This window comes from Brachyistius frenatus, unplaced genomic scaffold (genome assembly GCF_029030835.1).
Source record: "Brachyistius frenatus isolate BFR_SWC_R1_liver_20210118 unplaced genomic scaffold, ASM2903083v1 Contig_33, whole genome shotgun sequence".
NCBI lineage: Eukaryota > Metazoa > Chordata > Actinopteri > Embiotocidae > Brachyistius > Brachyistius frenatus.
In genome coordinates, this window is record NW_027210632.1 from 1,634,222 (window position 1) to 1,660,164 (window position 25,943).

At 39.4% G+C, this 25,943-nt stretch overlaps 1 protein-coding gene across 9 annotated transcripts in view; it reads left to right on the plus strand.

The window, feature by feature from the left end:
- cacna1c (calcium channel, voltage-dependent, L type, alpha 1C subunit) overlaps window positions 1–25,943 on the plus strand; it is a 178,564-nt gene that overhangs the window by 54,089 nt on the left and 98,532 nt on the right. For all 9 annotated transcript variants that reach the window (XM_069700296.1, XM_069700300.1, XM_069700298.1 and 6 more), the window contains exon 3: window positions 2,927–3,032. In XM_069700296.1, coding sequence (XP_069556397.1) covers window positions 2,927–3,032 — 106 coding nt within the window. The remainder of the gene's footprint in view (window positions 1–2,926; window positions 3,033–25,943) is intronic.

Sequence of the window (25,943 nt, forward strand, 5' to 3'; positions counted from 1 at the left end):
AGAGAGCACACATTAACACTTTTGAAGAACACACACACACACACACACACACACACACACACACACACACACACACACACACACACACACACACACACACACACACACACACACACACACACACACACACACACACACACACACACACACACACACACACACAAACATACACATACTAACACGCAGATGATGAAGGACTGAAACACGCGGACACACAGCACTCTCACATGCTGTGTAATTATAGCATTTAAGCATTACCTGCTCGCTGCAAGGTCAGTGTGAGAGACAAGGAGAGAGCAAGGGCACGTTTATGCCTAACTACCACATTCTCCATATGAAATCACACTAAGTGGTACTTTTGAAAAGGTGTCATCGAGTGTATTTAACACACACACACACACACACATACACACACACACACACACACACATACACATCCTCTGCCGAGCAGTTTATATGATATATTGCATCAGGTCACACAAGGGATTGCACTATTTGTATGGATTTCCAATTCAATAAGGAAAACAGATAAATATTCTCAGCCTAACAACAGAGTGCTGAGCTCGCTCTCCCAGATAATATCAGTATATCCCAGGTTTCTTATTGGGTTTGTCAAGATAAGAGATTATCTGTGTTATTGTGAGCTGCATGTGGTGTTTATGGGAGCCAGCTGTTGTATGCAGAGAATCTCAGAAATTAACAGTTTCCTGGTGTTTACATGGGTGCAATCCCAGTGTGACAGTTTATGCTGAGGATTCAGTTTGCTTGTAACAATGCTGAATATATATGTAGAATCCCAAAATGCCTCAGACAGTAGCTCCATTTTATATCAGCTGTACAACCTTCTTAGCTGGCTGGATGCTGATTTGACTTTTGTTTGATTTATTATGTTTTTAGAGCTGTTTAGAGCTGTTACAGTTAACCCAGTTTGGAGCAAAATCCTGATTGATTCGCGTTGATTTTTCTTTTCTCCTATGACGTTGCTATTTTTGTTAAGCTAATTAAGGTACCGGACATTACTAATAGCCTTAGTTTGATTCTTCGCTCAGACCTCCATGTGCTGTTTTGCTCTCAACAGCACAGCAGACAGGAGATTTATTATCAAGTTGATGGAAGCAGACCTCAAGGGTTTTCTTAAATTGTGGGTCAGGAACCCAGAATGAGTCACAGGCCTGTTTCTCAGTGGGTCCCCACACATCTGAAGTGAGTTTAATGAGCCCTTGGTACAAGGGTGAGTGATTAACTTTGATCCATTTTGGTCCCAGGCTGAATGAGCGGAATGATATTGTGGCCGAACATGTTCAAGGGTCAATCCTTAATCCAAACATAAACAAAACAGTATCTCCACAATAAAAATCAAAAGAATTGTTCTTCCTTCTTGCTCATTCTCTATCTGCAGAGCCATTTTTAAAATGGTAGTTAAAGCTGAGATGGACAATGGGTCTTTATCTTGTCACAGTAAGTTTGCTGGCATGATTATTGGTAGTTCAAGATAGTTGAAATTGTTGGGTTAGACTTTTCTTTTCTGAACCTTACTTATTTGTCAAGCCTTTTACATTGCTCCTCTATCATTCAAACCTATAAGAAACCATACTGGATAATTTCAGAAAATTAATTATGAGATTGTAATATTGCAAATCTCTTTGTGGTGCCTTATGGTGGGCTTGGGATTTGAAAATTATACAAGTTGGTTTATTTTTCACATCTGTAACTCTTATTCTCAAACTTCCTGTATGTTTATAAATGTTATGATGAGGAACGTCTAAAGCTGGGAGTTGTACTGCTGAGAAGTTTATGACTTTTAACTGTTGAATGAATGTAAATAGATGACATGAAAACAGGACAGTTAATTACAGGAATAAAAGGACTTTCAGGCAGTCATTGCTGGCTTTACTTCAGCGTGACCTACCTGTAGACCAGGGGGAAAAAATGGTTTAGATACATCTAGGTATAGTAATCCATTACATTGGACATCTTGCAGTGCTTTATTTTTTTCTAAACTAAAATGTATGCCAGCATGCTTATAGTTTGGTTTCTGGATTTAAAGTACAGACAGCACAACTCTTGCTGTTTACATTAAACTATGAGATCTGGTGTCTAAGACTAAATTGACATGCAACCAAGAGAGAAGGAAGACAGGAGGGGAAAAAAAGGATGGACGGAAGGAAAGAATAGAAGAAGAGAGCAGAGGGAGGGCAAAAGGAGGTGGAGGGGAGGTGACAGCAGTGGCAGTTTGTAATTGTGTTGATGAAAACCAGACCTCCTCTATCTCTCCTTCACATTCTCTCTATTATCCCTCTCTCTCTGAGGCCCAAAATAATGAGGTCACTCCCCTCTCAAGGACCGTTCCAAATAAAAACCTCTCCTCTTTCTCATTCCGTCTTTCTCTGTCCACATCCCGTCTTCCACGCGACAGGCCTGCTCCTTGCCGCACCCATATTAGGGCATGCACTGTCTCTGTAACCCCCCTCCTGCACACACAAAGAGGTCCCTAACTTACCCCATGTGCCTTATTGTTAACAAAAAGACAAACTCAACAGCTTTGATCTCTCTTCTTGTGTACACTGCTTGTGCACTCTGCTGTGTGTATATATACCTCTGCTTACGTAAGGTTGTATTAGCTTGTTTATAAATACATCTTTGTTGAAATAACTTGCCTCGTATGAAAACTTTTTTCTATTCAAGAAGATCAGAGGCCAGAGTCTATAATATTTAGTATTTTCTACTTTATCTTAAAAGACCCACTTGAACCCGACGTGTATAGATCGACAAAAAAAAAAACAGTGGAAAAAAATTTGACCCAATTCGACTAAATATTGTCCTGACCCAGCTGAATGCTATTTAAGCGGAACCAAGTAGACACACACAGTTAATGTCTCTATACCTTTGTTTTGTGTATTCTACTCTTCCTTAACCCTTCGCTCAGACCATTTGAGATCATCATCCTGATGACCATTTTCGCCAACTGTGTGGCCTTAGCTGTCTACATCCCCTTCCCAGAGGATGACTCGAATGCTACCAACTCCAACCTGGTGAGTATCGCTCAATATTTAAACTGCTCTACAGCTGAATATGCTCGCTCGCTGTTGGGTATGATAGTTGTTGGTGTAAACAGCTGCTTGGTTCATCTTTTTAAAATCCTGGAAGTGATCTTTGTCTTGATTTTTGTTGCTGTGGTCTGACACCTGAGCTTTCTCTGTAGATTATCTTGACTCATGTGTTTTGGGGAGCTGGGTAGTTTAAGATGTCATTAGCAGCATTTTTCTGTTTTCATTAGCATGTCATTTACACATATCAATCTGATTCCACATTGTGAAGCTTTGACATGTTCCTGAATTACAAGAAAGGTGGAGTGAAAAAAATGCAAAGGAAAGACCGTGGAGCAAATAAACATAGGAGCAAGAAAGAATAAAGACATGGAGTGAAAGAAAGGATGGGCCGTCCTTTGAATGCTACCCTCTTTGAGCATCATTCCCTCTTCATATGACTCACTTGTTGATTTTAATATTTTACTTAGTAACCTGAGGATGGAGAATGGAGGGTTTCAATTATTTTAAACGAGGACTCTCGAATTGTATCAAATGAAGCCATGTGAGTTATTTTGATCAAAGTCAAAGCATCAGTCTTTTGTGGGCAAAATCATATTTTTGGCTAAGGAGAAAATAACTGTTTGGATTGAGGAAGTATGAGCTTTTTTTGCTGGATTGACTTGACTTGTTGGGGTTAAGTGATTTTGTTGGTCTTTGATCGAATGTACAAAATGTACTACACAGTATTTCTTAGTAAAACAATTGACGAAATGAAGACAGTTATTGCAGTTGATTTTCATAGATATTGAATTATTCATTTGTATGTTCAAAGTTACATGACACAAAAATGTACATGATTTTCTTACTATCTTTGTGTTTTGTTTGCCCCTCCTTTTGTCTTAATAACAGCAGCACCCTAGTTGTATGAATGCCATCAGTTTGTTCAAACCAGATAACCCATGTTATCTAATCTGACAGTGTTCCAAAGAACTTCTTGTGATGTCAGGAATGTTGGGCTTTCTCTGTCTTCAAGTGTCCCCATAAATGCTCTATGGGGTTGAGGTCAGGTGACTGTGGAAAAAAGCCCCTGACAGTAAGCACTCCTTGGTCTTTTTTGGTCTTCAAGTAGGTCTTGCGAAGCTTTGAGGTGTGTTTGGGCTCATTATCCTGCTGCAGCATCAATTATTCACCGCAAACCAGAGGGTAGAGCGTGTCTCTGAGGAGTAGAGTGGTGCTTCTCCTTGGTCATGGTGTCGATTTAGTGCAGGTGTTCAACAGGGAAGCAAATCCCCCTCCCACAGTTGAATATTCCCACCACCATGTCTCATTCTCTCTCCTGTTTGTCCTCTAACATCCACCCTTCTGTTGCTGCCACCAATCTCTAACTTGGATTCATCAGAAAATAAGACTTTTAGAGGCTGTTATTCATCCTCTAAAACAGTCTTACTTTGACAGGACTTCAGCTGATTGGAGTCTCTTGATCTTTATTTAGAAAATTCTGTATCTGTGATGAACTTGCTTTCCTATCTCTCAGTGAACAAAGCTTGATGTATTGATCTTCTGGTTATGTGATCACTCTTGGTCGGCCAGATCGTGCTTTTAATCCAGTTGATCCAGTTTCCACAAAGTGTTGAAACCTTCAGTGTAGCTCTGATTAGACGCTGAGAAAGCCCTTCTTTGCTAAGAATAACAATCTAACTTCTGACACATTTACTTAGTTCTGATGCCACTATCACAATGCTAGTTAGTAAGAAGTGTTCTTCTGTAAAGTTAAGGCACAGCTATATTTATTACAGGTGAGCAATGGCTGCAGGCCATTATCAAGCCTCTTATCAGTCGATCAAATCCACCTAAGTTTCATCTATCCACATAGAAGGGATACATCTCGAGGAAATCTCACCTTTTCTATATGGGAGTTACCATGATCAAAGCCACAACTTTGTTTGTTTCCAACCTATAATAGTGCCGAATTTCAAACAATTCTTTATTTTACATGCCAGAATGGCTTGTGTTTTCTATATCCTCAGACCTTCAGACTTTTTCCAGGTTTTGATAATAGTATGACCGATTTTCAATGTGGACTTTTAGATCCCACGGTATGTACAGTGTGATTCATGTGCGGTATATACAGTTCGAGTGTGTGTGTGTGTGTGTGTGTGTGTGTGTGTGTGTGTGTGTGTGTGTGTGTGTGTGTGTGTGTGTGTGTGTGTGTGTCAGCTTGCAGTTGTATGCCAGTGCACTAGTCAGAGGAGGACACTAATCCCTCTGAGTCCATGTAACATCTGTCACTCTGTCTCTGACTCTTTCTTTCCTTCTGTCTAAGAATGATTCTGCCACACTTACTAGTTCTTGAGTGCTTGTGCTGTACTATGTGGCCCTATTCACCTGTCAACATGTCCACGCATTATTTATTGACTTTTAGAGAATTTGTTGGTATTAAAAGTTTCACATGTTCTGGATAAGAAAAAAATAAAAAGATAGATTTTTGACCTCACTCTACAATGTTGTGTTGGGCTTGAAGTGTACCTGCGAGTGGAGAGATAACATTTGTTTTACTATGTAAGTATCCTCTGATTTCTCACTTAATGATGCAGTGTCAGAGCAGGTGTATGAGTCAGTAGAGGAGTAAACACGACCGAAGGAAGACAGCTGTTTTCATCTTCTCAATCTGTGTCGGTCACCCACTCTCTCTGCTGATCTCACTCTGAATCCTGTAAGAGGCATGCATACATTTACTTCTTTACTTTACTGAAATATTGCCTTTACCGTACATTACTGTCACTTTTCTGTTTACACAATTTAAAGTGTTCTTCAATTTCTGTCTGCACGCTCTTAGTTTAATATCGTTGAGAAGATCCTTCTCCACTTCCATTCCAAATAATTAAGTAAATACATTCTATACAGCTCTGACAGTCACAACTTGAAATCTACCTTTCCAAGTCATCTTGAAAGCTTTGAATGATTAGTGGGTTTTTTTGTTTTTGTTTTTTTGAATCAAAAAGTATGGGTAAATAATTGTATTTAAGTAACTTATCTATTTTCACTTTACAGTCTAAATTGGATAATAGTAACATGTCTTACTGTCTCTCAATGTCTGACAACACAATGGGAAGAATTTTGCTGTTTTGAAACTGTATACAACATGAAGCATTGGCACGCACACATACAAACACATACAAATACACATATACATAGACACACACCTATATTCATGTCTCATATTCTTGCTGGGTTATTTTGGACCATGTGGGTGCCCCCCTTATCCCCACCTCCCAAGTTAATGAACAGATAAAACACACACAACCCACTCACCACCATCACAGCTGTGGTCAATTAGTTTGGTAACCTCCTGACAGACAGGAAGCTGCAGCATGCAGATGTCTTTAATATATGGTTGAACCATGTATCTCTGTGTGTGTGTGTGTGTGTGTGTGTGTGTGTGTGTGTGTGTGTGTGTGTGTGTGTGTGTGTGTGTGTGTGTGTGTGTGTGTGTGTGTGTGTGTGTGAGAGAGAGAGCTATTAGCAAGTAGACAAGTTAAAAACAAAAAGTAATTTTGGGGAAGGAAGGGGAACTGTTGCAAAACTGCCAGGCTGATTAATGATACCGAGGCATCAGTGTGAGTCTGAGCAGGTTTTGGTCAAGCCGTAGTTGTCAAATTTGTGATCCCACAAACATAATTGTGTACTCCCACATGATTAATCAGAAAGTGCAAAAAAAGACATGTACACATATAATATTTTGCCAGGCTAGGATGTTGCCCAAAACATTAAATTATTAGTAGTTAAAGATCATTTATTTTATACCTTCTCAACAGCAGTTTTTAAATGGATTAGGTCCAACCTAACTTTCCGTTTCAGCTTAAAATAGTTTTGCAGGTTTGTGTTTGTTGTGTTTGTTGTGTAATTGCTATTTTTGTGTGCATACATTGTCAAAACTGTCTTGTAATCTGAGTCAGAATGAAAACATCACATTTAAAAACAGTTGCCATTGCCAGAAGTGCTGTTGTATGTTTACATTATTTTTGCACTATGCATTTACTTTGACAATTTACTTTATTGAGTTCTTTCAGTGGGCAGCACAGTGGTGCAGCGGTTAGCATTTAACCCTGCCTTCGCCCAATGTGAGCTGGGATAGGCTCCAGCCCCCCCGTGACCCTGTTCAGGATAAAGCGGGTATAGATAATGGATGGAGTTCTTTCAGTGTGTTTGCAAGACTGTAATTAAAATCCCAGAGTGCCAGGATCCATATTACTTCCCATTTGTTAATTTGCCAGAGTGTCTATTGTGATTCTCATTAAATTCACATTCATCATTCAGATGATGGGTTTATCCAGAGCTGCCTGACTGTTTTGTTTAAGGACAATCTAACAGACCGAATGGCTCATCATACACATTTGGGAAGATTTAACCTGTGACCTTGTTGTCCTACCTGTCGTCTGATCATTTCCCTTACACTGTGATACGTTATTTCTTACGGTGTCATCTTTGCATTCCTGTGCTACAAACTGCCGGGCAACTCTCTCATTAAATATAATGTTAGTTTGAGCTTCAGGAAGCTTTTAAATAGTCCCAGCATCAAAGCTCACCCTGACCCTCTTGTGTCATTTTTGTGTTATTCTCCCCCCTTGTTGAGTATTGTTGCCCTTTGTTTTCTTTTTGTTATTCAGGGAGACAAGTTGTGGTTTTGTTTGCTCGCCCACGTGTTTTTTATTTCTTCCCATGTTTGCAATTTGCAAACAAACTGCAGGCTTCGACAAAGGTGTATTTTTAATGAAGTTTAAGATCAAAGCAGCAGCATCATGGTTCAGTATCCTGGAGATGCTCTTTATGTTTACCCCGGGGCGTACTGTATGTGTGATCAAGCCTGAATTTTATAATCAATATGGCACCCCCTCGCTAGATTTGCACAAGTCTTTCTTATGTAATACCAGAGATCTGTTGTATTGCTTCCAGTACAATATTTCTATTTCTGTCTGCATCCCATAATGTGCTGCTCTGTCTCCTTGACGACATGCCCAATAATAGCAACGGGAGAGGTTGTCATGGATATGGTAACCGTAGTGATGCTCCTCATCTGTCCTTGGTTACAGGGGAAGGAAGGATACTGTAGGAACCAAAGTGTGAGAAAAGTCTCTTCTGTCAGGGAGGAGACACATGCTGCATTTAGCATTGTTCATTTTAGTGACAACATTTTTTGACGTAAACCTTTCTGTATAAGTGTGTGAAAAACTTTCCCCACTGTTTCTCATTCTCCCTCTCCCTGTTTGTTCTCCAGAGTCACTTTCTTCCTCTCATTACTCCATCTAATCAGATCAGTATGGATACGTTCAGATTGACAGAACAATGTTGGCATAACCAGGCAATTAGCTAATCAATACACCTGATTAGACACTGACTGATGGAGGAGAGGCATGAACACATACTCCTTTCCCCCAAGCCCAAGCAATAATGCAATTTAATGGAATTCATAGTGATTGAAGTCTGAGATAATGTCAGAGGGATTTTGTTGGTTTGTTTCAGGTCTATCTCGTTTGTTTGATTTCTGTATTATGTGTGCATACAGTACATTTGTATAGTATCAGCCATATTTGTGCATCATTCATAAATATGTGTTTACCGGAGTTCATGGTTGTTCACAGTCATTCATTTGCGTGTGATGAGGTGCGCTTCTGTGTATCAGCAGTAAGTGACAGGGCGTTCAGTGTTAGATGAATTAGCTACTGGCTCTGCAGAAGGCGTGTGAAACAAGCTCCTTTATATAAATGAATCACCTCTTTGAGGGTAATGGACCCCTCCACAACACACATGCACCTACCCACTCTCTGTGGCTTCTCTTTGTTTCTCTTTTTTATATACGCAGCAGTATTGGCCATTTGTTCAGAGGCTAAAATTAACCTATGTTTATGTTTTCCCGAGAGGCAACCTCTTGCAGCTGTGTGAATTTGACTGTATAAAACTGCAAAACGTATTAAAGAGAAGGTCAGGGTGGATAATTGAGGGTACAAAGCATGTGACTTTGAAATAAGCCACTGCCTTACTCCTACAAACTATTTGTAGGTTTGTAATTTGCACTGTTTTATTTTTTGGTTTTTTTAGCCAAGCAGGCAATATTTCTCAAGCCCTTACCAATTGTTTGAAAAACTTAATCATATCTAGTGACTTAAGCATTTTGTTGTATTTATACCCTGATTTCTGCTTTTCAATTAAAACTTCCTCTTGGAGTGTTTCTGTTGTATTTACTGTGTTGATTTTGCTGAGACTGACACAAAAAGTTGGAAGCTTCTATAAGTGAATTTATACTACAGTCAACTGAAACCCCTTGACTACACAGTAGTCACAGTATCCATTAATTTAATGGAAGTTCTTAAATCAGCTGACGACACTTGCGATATCCTACCTAAATTGTATTGAAGTCGGTGAATACCTTTCCAAAATAGTTAAATTTGTAATTGATTTAGATGTATTTCTAGAGATCTGTTTTTACTTTGCGGTTAAAGGGTCTTTTTTTGTTGATCTGTATAAAAAACCCACATTATATAGATTGTAATATAGGCTATTGTTATAAAACATTTAAACTTCCATGGGTGGTGATGCTTTATATGGGAACTGTAGTCAGATGTTTTGGTGAATTAAATTATTGCTACAACACCAACTTCATTGTTTCATCTACATTTAACCTCAGAATTGTCCTATGTGTTTCCTTTGGATCCAATGTATCAAATTCCATTAAACTGATGAAATAGCTTTAGTTTGTTTACTTATAAAAACTCTGTTACACGTATTCAACTCCAAATATTATCTGGAGTGTTGTAGAGTCTCCACATGTCCTCCCTCATCTTTCCTCCTCCCCGTATCATTTCTGCTGTAGAGGATCAAGTTAACATGCTATTCCTTTGGGTGCTACTCTGCTGGTTGCTCTGAATGTCTATTTATAGATAAGAGGAATGATCACCATCTAACTGTCTATCTTCACTTATCTAAACAAGTTAGGTCCATGTTTTCTCATGGTGACGATGGTGTCTGACTGTGTGTGTGTGTGTGTGTGTGGGGGGGGGGATGTGGGTCTACCTTAAATAGTCTCAGTGGAATGTAGCCACTCAACGTGCACCAGGATAAGGATGTAGATGTGTGTGTGTGTGTGTGTGTGTGTGTGTGTGTGTGTGTGTGTGTGTGTGTGTGTGTGTGTGTGTGTGTGTGTGTGTGTGTGTGTGTGTGTGTGTGTGTGTGTGTGTGTGTGTGTGTGTGAACAGCTACAGTGGAATTTGATGCAGTTATTAAAATATTATATTTACCAATAAGATGACTAAGTGTAACAGCGTGTGTGTGTGTGTTGTGCATATAAACAGACAGAGACCTCCATGATTCATCAGGTCTCACACATATCAGTTGGCCCATCTACTCAGTATAAAATCTCTTTCATAGTTTTCAAACCATGATGTAGCCTGGGGAGTCATTATTGGAAAATTATAAATGCTGTTCCCCATTTTAGTTCCTACAAGAAACAAGGAATACCCCAGTTACCATTTGTGTTAAAAGACATGAGTGCTTTCCAGTTCCAAAGTTACAGCTTCAACCTATTGTTTGGTTTCTGCTCCAATGTTTCCATACTTTGGAGCCATTTTTAAGTTTTTATTACGTACTGTTTAAGGGCTTTAGTGCTACTGAAAAGGAGCCTTAAACGTCGAAAAAAAATTAAAGCGTTCGACATGACTTTTAAGGCTGCGTACCGAACTTGATATTTTTATGGTACAGACTGAAATGCGTCAGTCCTATCTAGAATTTGAATGCCTTGTCATTCGGTACCAGACTTTGATACCCTGGCTTCGCCCACGCTAACAAGTGTTCTTTTTAAAGCGCATAAGATTTTCTACATTTATGCAAGAGTAAATCTCATCAGAACCAATGCAGTATTTACCGCTCTATTTGGCCGACCTACCCAAGAAAATAAGATTTTTCTGTTTCAACTTGGTTAAATCTTTAAACGCCTTAGTTAACTCCTTTCAAACTAATATTTTGCCTCACATATTTTCGTTGTGTGCATTGCAGTAACTGAGTGGGGAGAAGAATAAGCACACGCGACATGCATGCCGTGTGCGCGGCGGTCACTGTATGTCTTGATTTTCATTCTGGTGCCCATATTAATAGGTTAGAGCAGCCATACGGCCTGTGTGAGACACACATGTCATGTCTCTCATGTCATCTAGAGAAAAGCTGTCTCTCCTCTATTTTCCACGTGACGCATGCACCGAAAATAGACTGATAACATGTTTGATATAGAGTCAAACCAGAAACCCACTGTAGCTCCTAATTATATTATGACAGTAATTTAACAAGTGCAAGGCAGTATTATTTGGTGCAATCTTCCTCAATTTGCTTTTCAGTTACAACTCTTCACTCGCTGATTGACATTATTGAAGAGAAACTCAATGTAGAACGACAGGACTGGCAGTAGCAGCTGCAGACAGTGTGGACACACAAACGTGAACAATCCGCAGCAGCAGACAGTGTGTCCCATGCCTTTGCCTGTATGTGGGTTGTTGACAAGACATCTGTAAATTATAGCTACCGAAAATACACTGGGTTACATTCTCCCGCTCTAAACTCCGTGAAAACTGAAGATTTATGCCGTAATGTGTCATGTAATTGAATTTTTGTTCAAATGGATTCCATGACTTGTTATTGGTATCTAAAACTTTGAACAATACCCAGCCCTATATGGCATGTTGGCATGAGTAGTTTCTCTGCTGGAGCAGAACACTTCTCTTTGTCTGTCTTGTTCTGTTTCTTTCACAAAAGTCACACAAATAAAATGTGAATTGTCCCCATCACCAGGGTGAAGCTAAATGTATGCTTTTAGTGTGTTTAGTGTAGCGTTTTTTTTTTTTTTTTTTTTTAAAGCAGTTGTCAGTTTTCCAATACATGGTCTTAAGACCCTTAAAACACATAAAAGAGATAACGGATTGTGGTCGGTGTGCAACAGGAACCATGAAGCCACTTTTTAACATTGCTGAACATGATCTATTTCTCATCGTGTCAGGTTGTATTGTTATTTATTTCACCCCTTTAAACTTGACACCTTATAATAAGCATAAAAACTACTTGTATTGAAAAGGAAGCTTTTTGCCACTATGTTTATTTTCTCGCTATTCAGAGAACCTTCATTGGCATGGCTGTTAAACAGAAACTATTTGACGAAAGCGTGACATTCTATTATCCGCTTTGGTGATATGATTATGCAATTGTTTTGAATTGAAAATACATTATAAGAAAGAATTTTCCTTGCTTGAATAGAACTTGCTGCCTCAGTCTTCCCCTCCCTCTCTGAGTCTCTCTCGTCTGTCCCTCGCTGTTCTCCTCCACCTCTAATAAAAGTGAAAGATAAAGACTCCTAAATGATGGCAGCTGTGGCACCACATTCATTACAACACCATTTCCTCTTCCCTCTCTCCTCCCTTGCTTTTTAATAGTCCCATTTTGATGATAAAGATAGGGAGACAAACCTCCTGACCTCTGCCTCGTTCTCATCTTTATCTTCACATCTTTAAACTGAAGAACAAGTGACCATGAATGTAGTGTTTTCATGCATCAGCTTTTGCATTTTATTGTGTCTTCCAGTCCAAATTATCTACAGCAAGTCAGTATTTTTAGGTTTTTGTAAGAAAACTCTCTCAGGCACGTATCCGATGATTCCCGAGCAGATCCGTGGAAATTGTCCCAACTTACGCCCCCTGTTTATGCCAAACCTGCATATCAGACCGCTGTTCATTTTGAAGCTACAGTATGTTTGTGTATGTTTGTGTGTGTATTCAGTGTGTTTTTGTGTGGGAGGAAATATATAGGATCTGTGGATGTAGAACTATAATGCATGTGGATTCGTGTTGCCGCACTGGTATTCAGCACTAGAGAAATTTGGCAAACAAGTCATGTTAAATCGGGTCAAATGAGCCTTATGAAACTAAAATAAAGTTTTCCTAGTGCTCATGCCAAGGCAAGAATTATTAACATTACATAACTGTCTGAAAGAGGGAGTAATATAGAGGTGCAGTTTTGATCGTTTGCATGAAGCTCCAGATGTGCCAGCGGTAAAGGCGAGAGAGGCAGAGAGAAGGAAGAGAAAGAGATATTTTTACTGAGCTAAAAGTGTCCACCTCTGCCTCACATCGACCCACATTACAGCTCATAGAGCACACAGGGAGATGAGGGAGTAATATCTCTGTCCATCACTGAAACTTCTCAGAGCCACCTTACCACAGGGAGTGATGTCAGTCTTAATGCCCTCATTTCTGTCAAAAACATTCTCGTCATAGTTTGCTATCACGATAAATAAAGTCGACTTAAGTTTAATGGGTTTGTTCAAGACAGCTTCTTTTTCCAATAGGAAAACTAGCTCTTAATGGGTAAGGCTTAAAAAAAACAACTCAGGAGCGTGAACAGAGTCAGGCGTAACAATGGTAACTGAACATATTGCAGCATACAACATCATAGAAGTTTTAAGTTTGCATCTGGTAAACTCCCTGTGGGGAATTTTGAATTCGACCCTTCTCATATATTTGATCAGCGGACAGCCACAGAGCTCTTTTATAGTTCAGGCAATGTCATGCGTACCATCACCTACAAGACTGACAGCCAATGAATGACATTCATGCCTTTACTCTAAAGTCTTAAAGCAGTAGTGGCAAATGACCCAATTGTTTACCATTCAATACTGCTCTATTGTTTTCTATTTTAGTCACACCTGTTCAGTCTCCTTATCTCCTCTTTCAGTTATTACAAGTCTGTCATCTTTTACGAGACCATCTTATCGACCAAATTGTACTCAGCATTGCTAATGCACAGGTGTTTTATATTTAGTGACATAAACAGTCTACCCCTCTATAGGCTGCACTGACAAATTGTCTCGTATCTCCATTACACGATTGCCTTTTCTTCTCTCTTAGTCACAACATGTTTCGTGCTCTGCTATGTAACTTTATACTGGAAAAAAAAAGTTTTATATATACAATAAGATCATCCATCCACTGGCATCCCAGTATTATACACACACAATGAATTGTGTACACAGTAAGCATTAGATCTATGGCAACAAAGGTATTGGAAGTGCACTGTGGATCTCTGGGCAATTTAGGGTAGGAAACAGGTGTACGTACGTATGTGCATGTGTGTGTATGGCTTTTTATTTATTCCAGACTAATATTTGAGCAGCCGTAAAAGCTTGGTGTGACATCACCAGAGGAGTAATGCAAACTCCACACCAGCTACTTTCAGCTAACACCCCGCACATCCTCCTCCTCCTCCACCACCACATCACTGACTCCGCTGAGCTAAATCCAAACGTGTCAGGTGATTTATTTAATACTAGAAACAAAAACAAAAAACAAAAAACAAAAAATACAAGAAGGAAGAAGACTTCTCAACAAGAAACCTTCAGTATTGTATCTATATATATATATATATTTATTTATTTATTTATTATTTTTTTAAAGTGTTAGTGATGTACAGTATTAAAATGTTGTTTCTGTGACACCTTATAGTCACACTCCTGCTGATGGACACCTTTTTGAAACCATGAGATCAAAGACGATAAGCAAACTACCTGAAATCAGTGCAGAAGCCTCAGCTCACTTGCTCACTGCATTAATAGGTGATGCTGTGTTGCAGTGCTGGTTCTGTTAGAGAGAGCTACGTAGCAGTCATGTCGGTGTGGTATTCACTGACATTTAGCCATCTGGTCTCGGATCTGGCAGCTACACACTCTTTTTCTCTCTCTGTCTTGCTCTTACATAAACACAGAGACACAAGGTAATGGTCTAAATAGATTTACACACCTTGGTTGATCTGTTGATAAGCTGTCCGTATGATGCAGAACACCGGTGTGTGTGTGTGTGTGTGTGTGTGTGTGTGTGTGTGTGTGTGTGTGTGTGTGTGTGTGTGTGTGTGTGTGTGTGTGTGTGTGTGTGTGTGTGTGTGTGTGTGTGTGTGTGTGTGGGTGTGTGTGTGTGTGTATCTGCACACTTGCTCGAGTGGTTTGCGTGTTTTGCCTGCATCATCAAAGGGCCGGGTTCCCATAGAAACAGATGTTTCCGTTTTCCTCCTTGGTGGCAACATGTGACAGACTGTCTCGATGTGTGCATGTGTGTGTATGTGTGATATACACTGGGAAACATGCTTTTGGGTTAAATACAGTAATTTGGTGAATCTGGTCCTTAACTCTTATTGATCTCCCATGTTAAATATATTCCAACCACAAAGGAGATACAGATAAAGCCACACACATAAAGGACTTTGAGATAACTGAGATGTGGATTTTGCAAAAATGGCTGCAGCTCAATATCAGAAAGAAATCCCTTATATTTTGTACATTCATCATTTACACCCACCTGACAGGTAGTCAGAAGCTCCCGTGTTTGTTTTATTCTTATGATGACTCATCTACTGAAGAATAGTGAACTCAAATCAAAAGATGAATATCAGTTAGTTTTTGCTTCTGGGTCTTTATCATTTGTTGTTGAGAGGCGGGTGGGAGGCAGATTGGTCCTGATCAATAGAGTAGCCTTGTTCATACTGTAAATTGCTTCTTGTACTCATATCTATTGACTCAAATCTGTTTAGTGTGGAATCAATAGGTATGAAAAGGAATGGTAGTGCTTTGAGACAGGCAGAAAATTGGGAGAATTTATGAGTAATGTGTTTTACTCAATTTGAACTGTTGAATTTCAAATGTGGACACTGTGCTTTTTATGTTTTCTTTATTGACATTACCGCTGATTAAAAAGAGACTGCTGTAAATACCAAATCAAATTGGCACTAATTGTGAACATAATGTCATCAAACATCTAGAGTTTGAGTTAAAAAAAAATTGTAAACTTGTATAGGATGCTTGGGTGTGTGCCCTGGAACATGGGACTAAATATAAGTCCAGAGAATCACAAGTGATGCAGTAGCAAATTCTTTCTTTGTTGAGTGTATTCAAGTTTAATGTTGTGCAGTCAAACTAAGTTAACACTGCACCACAAAAATCTAAACAGCTGTGCGTGTGAGGGGAAAGTGTATAAGAGCTTATGTGTCTATTCAGCCAAAAGGTTCACATACAGTCACCGTGTCTGGGACATTGATCAAACCTATTATCTCTCATTCCCTACTGTTCTCTCTCTCCTCTGTCTGTCTCATCACACTTTTCTTTCCTGTCCTTCTGCTTTGTAGGACAACTGTCAGGTGCGTCTCTGCGTGCATTTGTGTGTGTATGACAGCGACCTCCCTCTGCTGCACCCCCACACACACACACACCCTCCTGCTCCTGGGAGGTGACCCAGTTTCCCATGATCCAATGCGGCTGCTTATGCTGCGTTGTTGCCGTAGCGATATTGCAAGGTCCTTTAATGCCGACTGTGACTTGCCCATGAATAATGGATAGAGAGAGTGACAGCGTATTAGACAGAGGGGGAGAGAGAGGGAAAGACGAATGGAGAGACAGAGGTAACAATAAAGAAAGGAGAGATGTAGAGTTGCGATATTAAAGGAGGATGGAAATGTGGGATAAGGAGTCACAAAAATGAAGCAGGAAAGAAAAGAAAGTACAAGGGGGACAGAAGGAGAATTGTGAAAGAGGAGAGGAGTGGAAGGATAAAACTTAGCAGGGAGAAGTGAGAGACATGAAAAATTTGAGTTTGTTTGACATTAACATCTACAGTCAGTTCAAAAACAGTGATTTGAGGGTAGCATGGTGCTAAACAATCAGCTATTACATCTACTACTTTTAGATGAACCCTTGTTTCTGTTCCTTTGGCCTTTTTTTATTGTTTGCATGCACGTACCAAATTCTGCAATAAAATTATGGAAAAGGTCAACTGTCTGGTTCAAACTGGTTTACCTAAAGATGTATCCCTCCCTATCCCGCCATTAGTAAAACTAAGTTTTGTATGAGATTTTACATTTTAGGAAAATAAACTTGTCAGTGCTCTGTAGTGGATAAATTCTCTAATGCTGACATTCTCTAGATTACATCAAAACTACTGACATTTTCAATGTCTGTGCTGACATTTGCAGTCACTTCTAGGCAATCATTGACTGTATGGAGATACACTGAAGACAAGTTATTGTTGTACGAAGCTGATTCATCAATTCCAATGGTTATGAAATGGGTACAAGTGTTACGGTTTATATGTTGGTAAACTAAAATTGTTATTGTCATTTGTACATGAAATAAAAATTTGTGAAAAGATATTTTCATGCCAGTTCAACACTTGAAAATACTGCTATAAATTGTAAAACTATAAATTTTCCATCTGACGAAAAAATAATTTCATGTCAGCTATATCTATATTAATGACTTGACGGCTATGAAATATTGAACTGCTTTGGAAATGATTATCTAGAGAATAACAAGAAATGGGAAAAAGAACGTTGTACAATCACATGAAAAAGTTAAATCATTTACATCTAGATTATCTATTATAAATTGACCTTTTTAGCAGCCATCTCTATGCCTTGGCCAAAAGGTAAATGTGGCATAATGTAGTTATTTTTTTTAAGTTTAAGGCCAGATGTACAGGCGAAAGAGAATAACTATAAAGTCAGTGAGTCAAACATTTGTGTGTGTTTTCACGTGTGACCATTGTGCAGCTTGTATTCAGTCTCTCTGTTACTGCTGACTGCAGCACACACCTGTTGAATAGCATTTTCTCTCTCTCTCTCACACGCACACACACACACACACACACACACACACACACACACACACACACACACACACACACACACACACACACACACACACACACACACACACACACACACACACACACACACACACACACACGCGCACACACACACACACACACACACACACACACACACACACACATGCTCACACTCTTTCTTTGCAGCAGACGCATACATACAGGGGCATGTAGAGGTGGCCGCCTATTACCTTTCTGCCAGAGCTGTCAATCCTGTGGCTGGCATTGAGTTTGCACAGCAGCAGGGTTCAAACACACATAAATACACACACACACACACACACACACACACACACACACACACACACACACACACACACACACACACACACACACACACACACACACACACACACACACACACACACACACACACACAGCAAAAACCCTCTCTGTCATTGGCTGCCGTGAATAATATATTTCACTTTATCTAAAAGGCTTTTAAAGTGCCCACACAGCCTTTTTTTTTTTTTTTCACTTCAAAGGAGGACGTTAACACAGGCATGCATATATTTGCTCAATAGAAAAATTTAAAGAAAAAAGGACAACATGTAAGCAACCAACCATTCTTGCTGAACGGATGTTGTGGCGGCTGAAAACATGTCTAGTCGCTCAGTTTTCCTGTTGTAAATGTTTTAATTGCATTGCACAATTATGAAGAGCCAGCTGTAAGTCTGTAATGACCTTGTTTTAAACCGAGACCTCTGTAAAGAAAGAGGGGCGTGAGTGTCACTGCGAGATGCAAGTTTACGTGGAATTAAAAATTTGAGCAGTCTGCAGTGTTTTGTTGCTTCATGCAGCCTTAATCAGTAATTTGTTCAGTTACCTCAAATTTTACAACATTATATCGTTTTTTGCAATAACCATGCTTTTTAAATATCCCGTGTTATAATTAAACCATTTCTATTTGATCCATTCCACCATCTATCTTCACACTTTTTAATCTCAGAGCTAACATATGTCAGATTTTCGTCATTTCTGAAATGGCTGTTAAAGCCTTTAAGTCTGATAAAGATGACATAAAGCTGTAACTAACAAACATGTAAACTTTCTGTCAATCTGTTTTTTAAATTATGACATTTTTCCATCCATTGATTGATTGTTTAACCTATAAAAATGTCAGAAAACAGAGAAATATCCCCCATATTACATTTTTCCAGAGCCAAAGGTAACATCTTGTTAACGTCTTGTCTGACAAGCTGTACTAAAAACTTTTTTTTTTTAAATTTTTTTATAGATTCCACCGGTTTCACAAGGATGACCTGTAATACATTTGCAGCACATACTACAAACAGACATACACACACACACACACACACACACAGCACATCGTTCAGGAGGTTAAGCAGCACATGGCTCCATATGTTAGCTATTAGGCTTTACTGTTAGTTTCACCAAGTCTGCTTGACAAGGACTTTGATGTGTGTCGGGGGAGCTGAAAGAAGGATACACAGACAGACAGAAGTGCAGTATACTGTATAGCTCAATATAGCTTGGAGTTTGGGAAGTGGATGAAGAGCTGAAAATAGATAAAAGGTGGATGAGAAAGAGAACGGCACTGGAAGGGTGAGGTTGTTCATATTAGAATGATTCAAATACTGCAAGCTTTTATATAAAGTATTATATAAATACTGCTATATTATTTAACTTTAATTAGAATGATAGAACGGGCTCTAAGACTTATGAAACACAATCAGAGTTGGATCAGAACTTGTCTTGTGACCAGAGATAATGAAAATATCTGTCGAATATGCTGTCTCGTGGGTGGTCGTTACATGGCAGACCATAACAGCACAAGGCTGTATATGCATCGAAGATCTTATTTGGTGCATGTAGCAGCGCTTCAGTGAGCATACATGTAGGACCTAAGTTCATTAATGAGCAGTGCAAACGTTGTCCAAAGCATGTATGTTCCACCTGAGGTCTTTTTTTTAACTAGCTGCTGCTTCTTGTCCTAGTACCGTGTTTTTCAGAGTGTGGAGTTGCTTTGTGGTAAATCTCTCATCTTTCAGACTTCACTGTAGTTATAAAAGGATACAGATTGTTTCACAGCAATATTGACTTGGCAGTGAGATTCAAGCCAAACTTTTAGGTTGCCAGGCAACTCGAGCGACACCAGCGACCGTATATGGGCATTTCTGTTTTTATCTTTGCTTTAGACTTCCTGTCGCTGTGACTCTCCCTTTCTTTGTTTACACACTTTCAGTGTTTCCTTTTCTTTATGTCTTTGACTGCAGTCGGGTGTTTTTGTCCTTCTACAGGTTTTCTTCTTTTGGTCTTATTCCCAGTCTTTCTTGTGCTGTTGTCTTTCTACTTCTTGCACTGTTTTGAAGTCGACTTACTCATCTGCGGGGGCTTTTTTGTTGTTAAAATTATGAACTCATGACCTTTCACTGTCCTCTAGTTATTACCTTCTGGTCATACACTATAGTAAGTCACTGCTTTCTTACAAACTTTGCTCTTTTTCTATCTTTCTCTCATGATAAAGACACCAAAAAAACAGATTAGCTATTTGTAGTTCCAGTCTAGGTCGGTACGGGAAGTAGACAGTGACAGTAAAAGGTCTTTATGTATTTAAATTGTTTTCATAGTCATTGCATTTAGCATTGGGTCTTACACAAGTTGAATCCCCATGACTTACCGGAGCAGATGCAACCATCCCTGCATAGACCCGCCCCAAATGACGGAAGAAAAATTTAATTCAAAACTTTTTACTTTTTTTTTTATTATTATTTAATTTTTTTTATGTGTCCTATTTTAATGCAATTATTTAGAAATATTACAAGAAAGCCAACAAAGTGGGAAATTTCTCAGCCCAGTAAGCTTAGTTTTTTGGTAATTATAGCTTCAGATATCCCATCTTCGGCACAAGGTCGGCAATCATGTAAAGCAGCCAACCTGTTTGGTTCAATACAGTGTTACAGCTGATAATTACGGAGTTATGAAAGGAGATGCTTTTCCCACTAATTAAATAGCCAAAGGGTAACAGGCTAAGATGCACATGAAAGTGCGCTCCTTCTCTTTTCCCTCCTCCTGTTCCCGTCTTCTCCTCTCTCTGCCTCTTATCTCTTTCCTTCTCCATCTCTTCTAGCCTTGCTCTTTCTGCTTCTGCTCCCTGATCTAATTAAAATGCCATCTTCAATTCACTGGTGAGCCCCCTCCCTTCTTCTCTCTTTGCTCTGCTGCAGTGTAAACACGCTGTGTCATATTAAAAGTCTGAATCCGCTGTGTCATGATTTGGAAGCTCAGCGGCTGATCCGCCATGTTTGCCAATTTGGCTGCGCGTTGTTAGATGGGACTAGGGCAGGGATTTTGAAAATACGTTATGTTTAGGACTGCTGCCTGGGGCCATTACCGCCACCTTGGAAATGATCTGCTGGTGTTAGCAGGTTTATGTCACACTGAAGGCTGCTTCTAGATTCAATTCCCATTTCAAATACTATATAATAATATTTCTGAAATCAAGGTGGGTCACACTGATGTACTAACACTTTCAGTGTGTCCCAGTCTTTGCTGCCACATTTTAAACCCAAATCCATTCAAGTAAATGTGTGCACAGAAAAATGTTAAAAGGAAACATCAATCAAGCTCATGACGATGCCCACAGATTAATCCACACACAGAGACACACCAGTTTCTCCACCATACTGTGTTCATCTGCTGATATCTCATCAGTGCCTAATGAAAGCTGACAGATTGACAGTGTGAAGCACCATTCCTATTGGTCCAGACCTGTGATGTAACCTTGTCTGTGCGTTGCGTACATTGTTGAATGAGTGTTAAACTCTAATCTAATTCTAATCTTCAGTGACCTTGAAGCTACATTTAATTATGAACTCAAACACTTAACACAGACAGATTGAAATGCACACCCACATCCACACACAGGGATGTGTTGTGGTTGACCACTTCAGCTTTCTTCACTAAAATGTGCATTGGGGTAGCAGCATGCTTGATAACTAGCATTCAATTAGTTCTGCTGTACCTAAGCCCCACCCACAAGATGTACTTCATATAGAGAAACATTTTCCAAAAATATGCCAAAGGACTTCACTCAAAAAAATAACTATTATGACAGACAATTCTAACTTGGAGGGTGTTTCTCACATCTGTCTAATTTAGTCTTTCTGTCTCGCTAATTTTTGTTTCCTCTCCTTTCCTTTCTTCTCTCTCTCTGTTGCTACCTGGCAACAAGCTGGTTTCCTTGGTGATGGAGCTTAGTAGCCTCACATTTGCAGAGATGGGAGTGTGTATGTGACAACTGGTACACATGGAGAGCATGTAGCAAACACATGCTCATACTCATGCATGCACACATGCAAAATTGCACAAGATAATGCATTGTTTTTAGAGTGAATGTGTTGCAAAGCAGGCTAAATGAGGCAAATGTGGCAGCAGTATTAACTTAATAACAACAATTATAAATCAAGTTAAAAAAGAAGCCCATTAAATTTCATTAAATGAAAATGTCTTGTGCCTAAAGCAATGATTTAAGTTGATGTAAAATAACTTATTGAACACATTTGGGATGATTTTGAATGCCACCTGTGGTAGGGCTTTGTAAAAGAAAGAGTTTTGCAGCCCTCTACCGTGGCCAGGTACCATCACCTGATATGAGTGCCAGACCTCAGTGATGCTCTTGAGGCTGAGGGAAGTAAATCCCTGCAAGGTCTCAAAATCAAAAAGACTGACGGGCACAGTAGTAGCATATTGACACCCATAGCTTTAGTGTTATATTTTCAGCCATCACAAACCGGGGTTAAGTTTGGTTATCCAGGGGTGCCCGCGTACTTCTGGTCATTTAGTTGCTTTCCTACTTTTGTCGGCTGAATTCTGCACAAAATGACAACAAAGTGATTACAATGAACAGTATTGATATTTTTTAAACACCCAAACCTTGTATAATATTCATTTAAATGATCTGTCTCATACAGCCAGACCAGCCAGAAAGGTGCCTAATAATTAGTTATTATGTGATTTCCTGCTTGCTAGAAGCATTTATTTGCTGTTATGTGTATTCAGCTTCTTCCTTCTTCTGCTTTCAGATTGTGTCCCAGCTCTGCCTTTTTCATTCCTCGGGAGCAAGGTTTATTTGTCAAATGACTTGTCCCAGAGGTGTGCTGCAAATTTTCAAAATTGTAAGTCAGTGTATAAAAGAACTGTGAGAAACGATTTGCTCTGTGACTTTCACACTCAAGTTTTAGGTTGTAGTCACAAAGGAGGCAGATGGGCTGTGAGGAAGATGGGCCTGGTTACAGTGTGTCCAAGAGAGATGTTTATCTACCACTCAGCACCAACACACACACACACACACACACACACACACACACACACACACACACACACACACACACACACACACACACACACACACACACACACACACACACACACACACACACACACACACACACACACACACACACACACACACTATGCTGGTGCAGCCCTGTTCTGTTTACCATGTTTGGAGAAAGAAGGTGAACAAGTGACACAAAGTCAGAGGGAGAGAAAGAGAGACAGAGAGGGAGTCTCCTCAGCGTTAAGATGACGTTTTAATGAGTCAAAAAGGCACAGAGCGATCAAGGAGGGAGCGCAGACAAGGAGATGGTCTTGTTTCTGTAAATTTAGCTTCTTACGTTTGAATGTATTCATTTCATCAATCAGTAAATGACCAGAAAATTCATTTTTGAGGAAAAACGTCCAAAACTATAATGGGTTCATGTTTTTGAATGTCAAAGTTTTCTGTGTTATCTTGTCTTACAATATAGCAAATCAACTATTTGGAGGTTTGCATTGTTGGCCATGCAAAACAAGTCATTTAATGACATCACCTTGTGCTCTAGGAAATGGTGATGTTTTATAGACGAAACAATTATTTGATTAATCAAGAAAATAGGATTAATCATCAATTGCAGCCCTAAAGATACCCCTAAAATACACAAGTATTTACAGTTAAAGACAGTTTCAGTTACATATCAGAATGACGTTTATTTCTTTTATCAAGACATGCTGGAACGGTATGATAATTGCAGCCTCTATAGCGTTCCTTAAATGTCATTATCTTACATGGGCTAGCCCTTCCGCTGCAATTGTCATCTTTGAGCTACTTGACTGTTCCCCGTGTGTAAGTTAATTGAAGAGGCCTATTTCTGTGGATCTGAAAGAGAAACATTGTTACAGTTCTTGTAGCACTGTAGTAGCAGTTGTATTAAGAACAGCAGTAAGTTGAGCTGCTTAAGAGGGATCAGGTGAGATTTGCGCACGAGGGTGGCTTCAACTCTGAGTGGCGTCGTCTTCCCCTGCTCGCTCCTTAACTGGTCCTCGTATCACAGAGAGGCTAATTGGAGAGGAATTACCTCAACAAGTCTTAATGACATGCTAGCAACAGACACAGAGGGCTCTCTCCTACAACGGTAATGAGTCAAACTCTCAAAGTGTCTCAGTGGTTTGTTCTGATTTACCAGATTTTTACAGCTTTTTATACTTCCATGTGATTTGTTCATTCAGGGAGAGCATTGAAGCACAGGTGATCAAATAGCACAGCCAGAATTTATATTTTTTTCAACTGATTTAGGGCTTTACAGTTAAGGACAGTCACCTCCGAGAGATATAGTGAAACCAAACTACACACACAAAGCCTCTCAGCGGGTCGCTGACCTTGGCAGAGAGGCTGGTATGATTGGCCGTCTCCCTGTGGTTTGAGTGTTGCGTGTGTGTTATATGTGTGTGCTTTGCCTGTACGGTCCTGTAGGCCATGTTGTTGCCCTAGCCTGGTGTTAGAGTCCATCTGTCTAGGCTGCTAGCCAAGCAGACCTCTCTGCTCGCTCTCTCGTGATTTCATCTTGATGGTTGTTGAATATGTGCAATGTAAATGATACGGCCCTCTGGTGGAAATCCATGCCTTAATTAAAATATGGTCACTTTACCAAGCAGAATGGATCCTTATCAAGTGAAGAACTGGATAGAAATGTTATTTTACAAAAGAGTTTTTTTTTTTTTTAATTATTATTATTATTACATGCATTAATCGAACAAAGGTTTGTCGAAACACACCACTTCCCTGTTTCTCTTCGTCCCTCTGGCCATTGAGCTGACACACAGTAACAATTTTCTGACATTTTAAAGCCCAAACATCTTATGAATGATTCGAGAAAATAATCAACAGATTATTCGATAATTCAAATAATTGTCTGTGACAAATGAAATGCAGTAAATAAATGAAATAAATTAAGTGTAAGGTAGAATGAGTGATAATAAAATGTGCTTAAATATCCTCTCTTATACATGTACTGGCTAAATGTAAAAACAAAGTTGTCAATCTCCCATTGATAGATTTGATTTAATGAAGGTGTCAAACTATTTCATTTCATTCACAAGTGCATAATGAATTCAGATCACTGTGTGATGTGAACATTGGTATGTGAAGATGTGATGATTCAGTGATAATGAATCATTCAAATTTGCCTGCTGGTGACCATCATCATGGCAAAGAAACACAAACACACTGACAATATGTTCTGATAAGTATGATGGTAGTAATCCACACAGTCTCCCCGGGATTTTGAAATGTCTCTTTGTCCAGTAAGTATATTAATTATACTTAAGTATTGGATAATGTGGCTCTAATATTGCTGTATAATGTGTTTTCATACAGCTCATGAGTGTGTGTGTAGAAAACGGTTCTTTATTCACCCATGGCGGATCTGAGTTCGCCTGAGTTCTTTTTTCACTGGCTTCAGTTTGTGGGAGGCGACATGATAGAATATGTGTCTTTGTGTGTTGTGTTTTACACAGCAATTTATCTCAGTGCTTAACTTCAGTCTGTGTCCGACAGTCACCTCTGAACTCCTCTCACAGTCACAGAGCAAAGCACACAATCGTACTCAAAATCACAAAAGCAGAATATGTTTTGTGTTTCCTACTGAAATGAATTCACCCTCTACATAAACTCCTTATGGATATATTTTATTTTCTTCTAGATGCCTCTATGTAGATGCAGGATTTATTGACAAATCTCCTGCAGTGATGCAGTTGTTCAATTGCTCATACTAGAAAATGACATGTTCGCTCAATAATTATTTTGCAGATAACGCATGGACAGGTATACACAGATGTAGGCTATTGCATAACCAAAAGGAAGCTCAAGGCTTTGAAAAGCGTCCACACACATCATCAG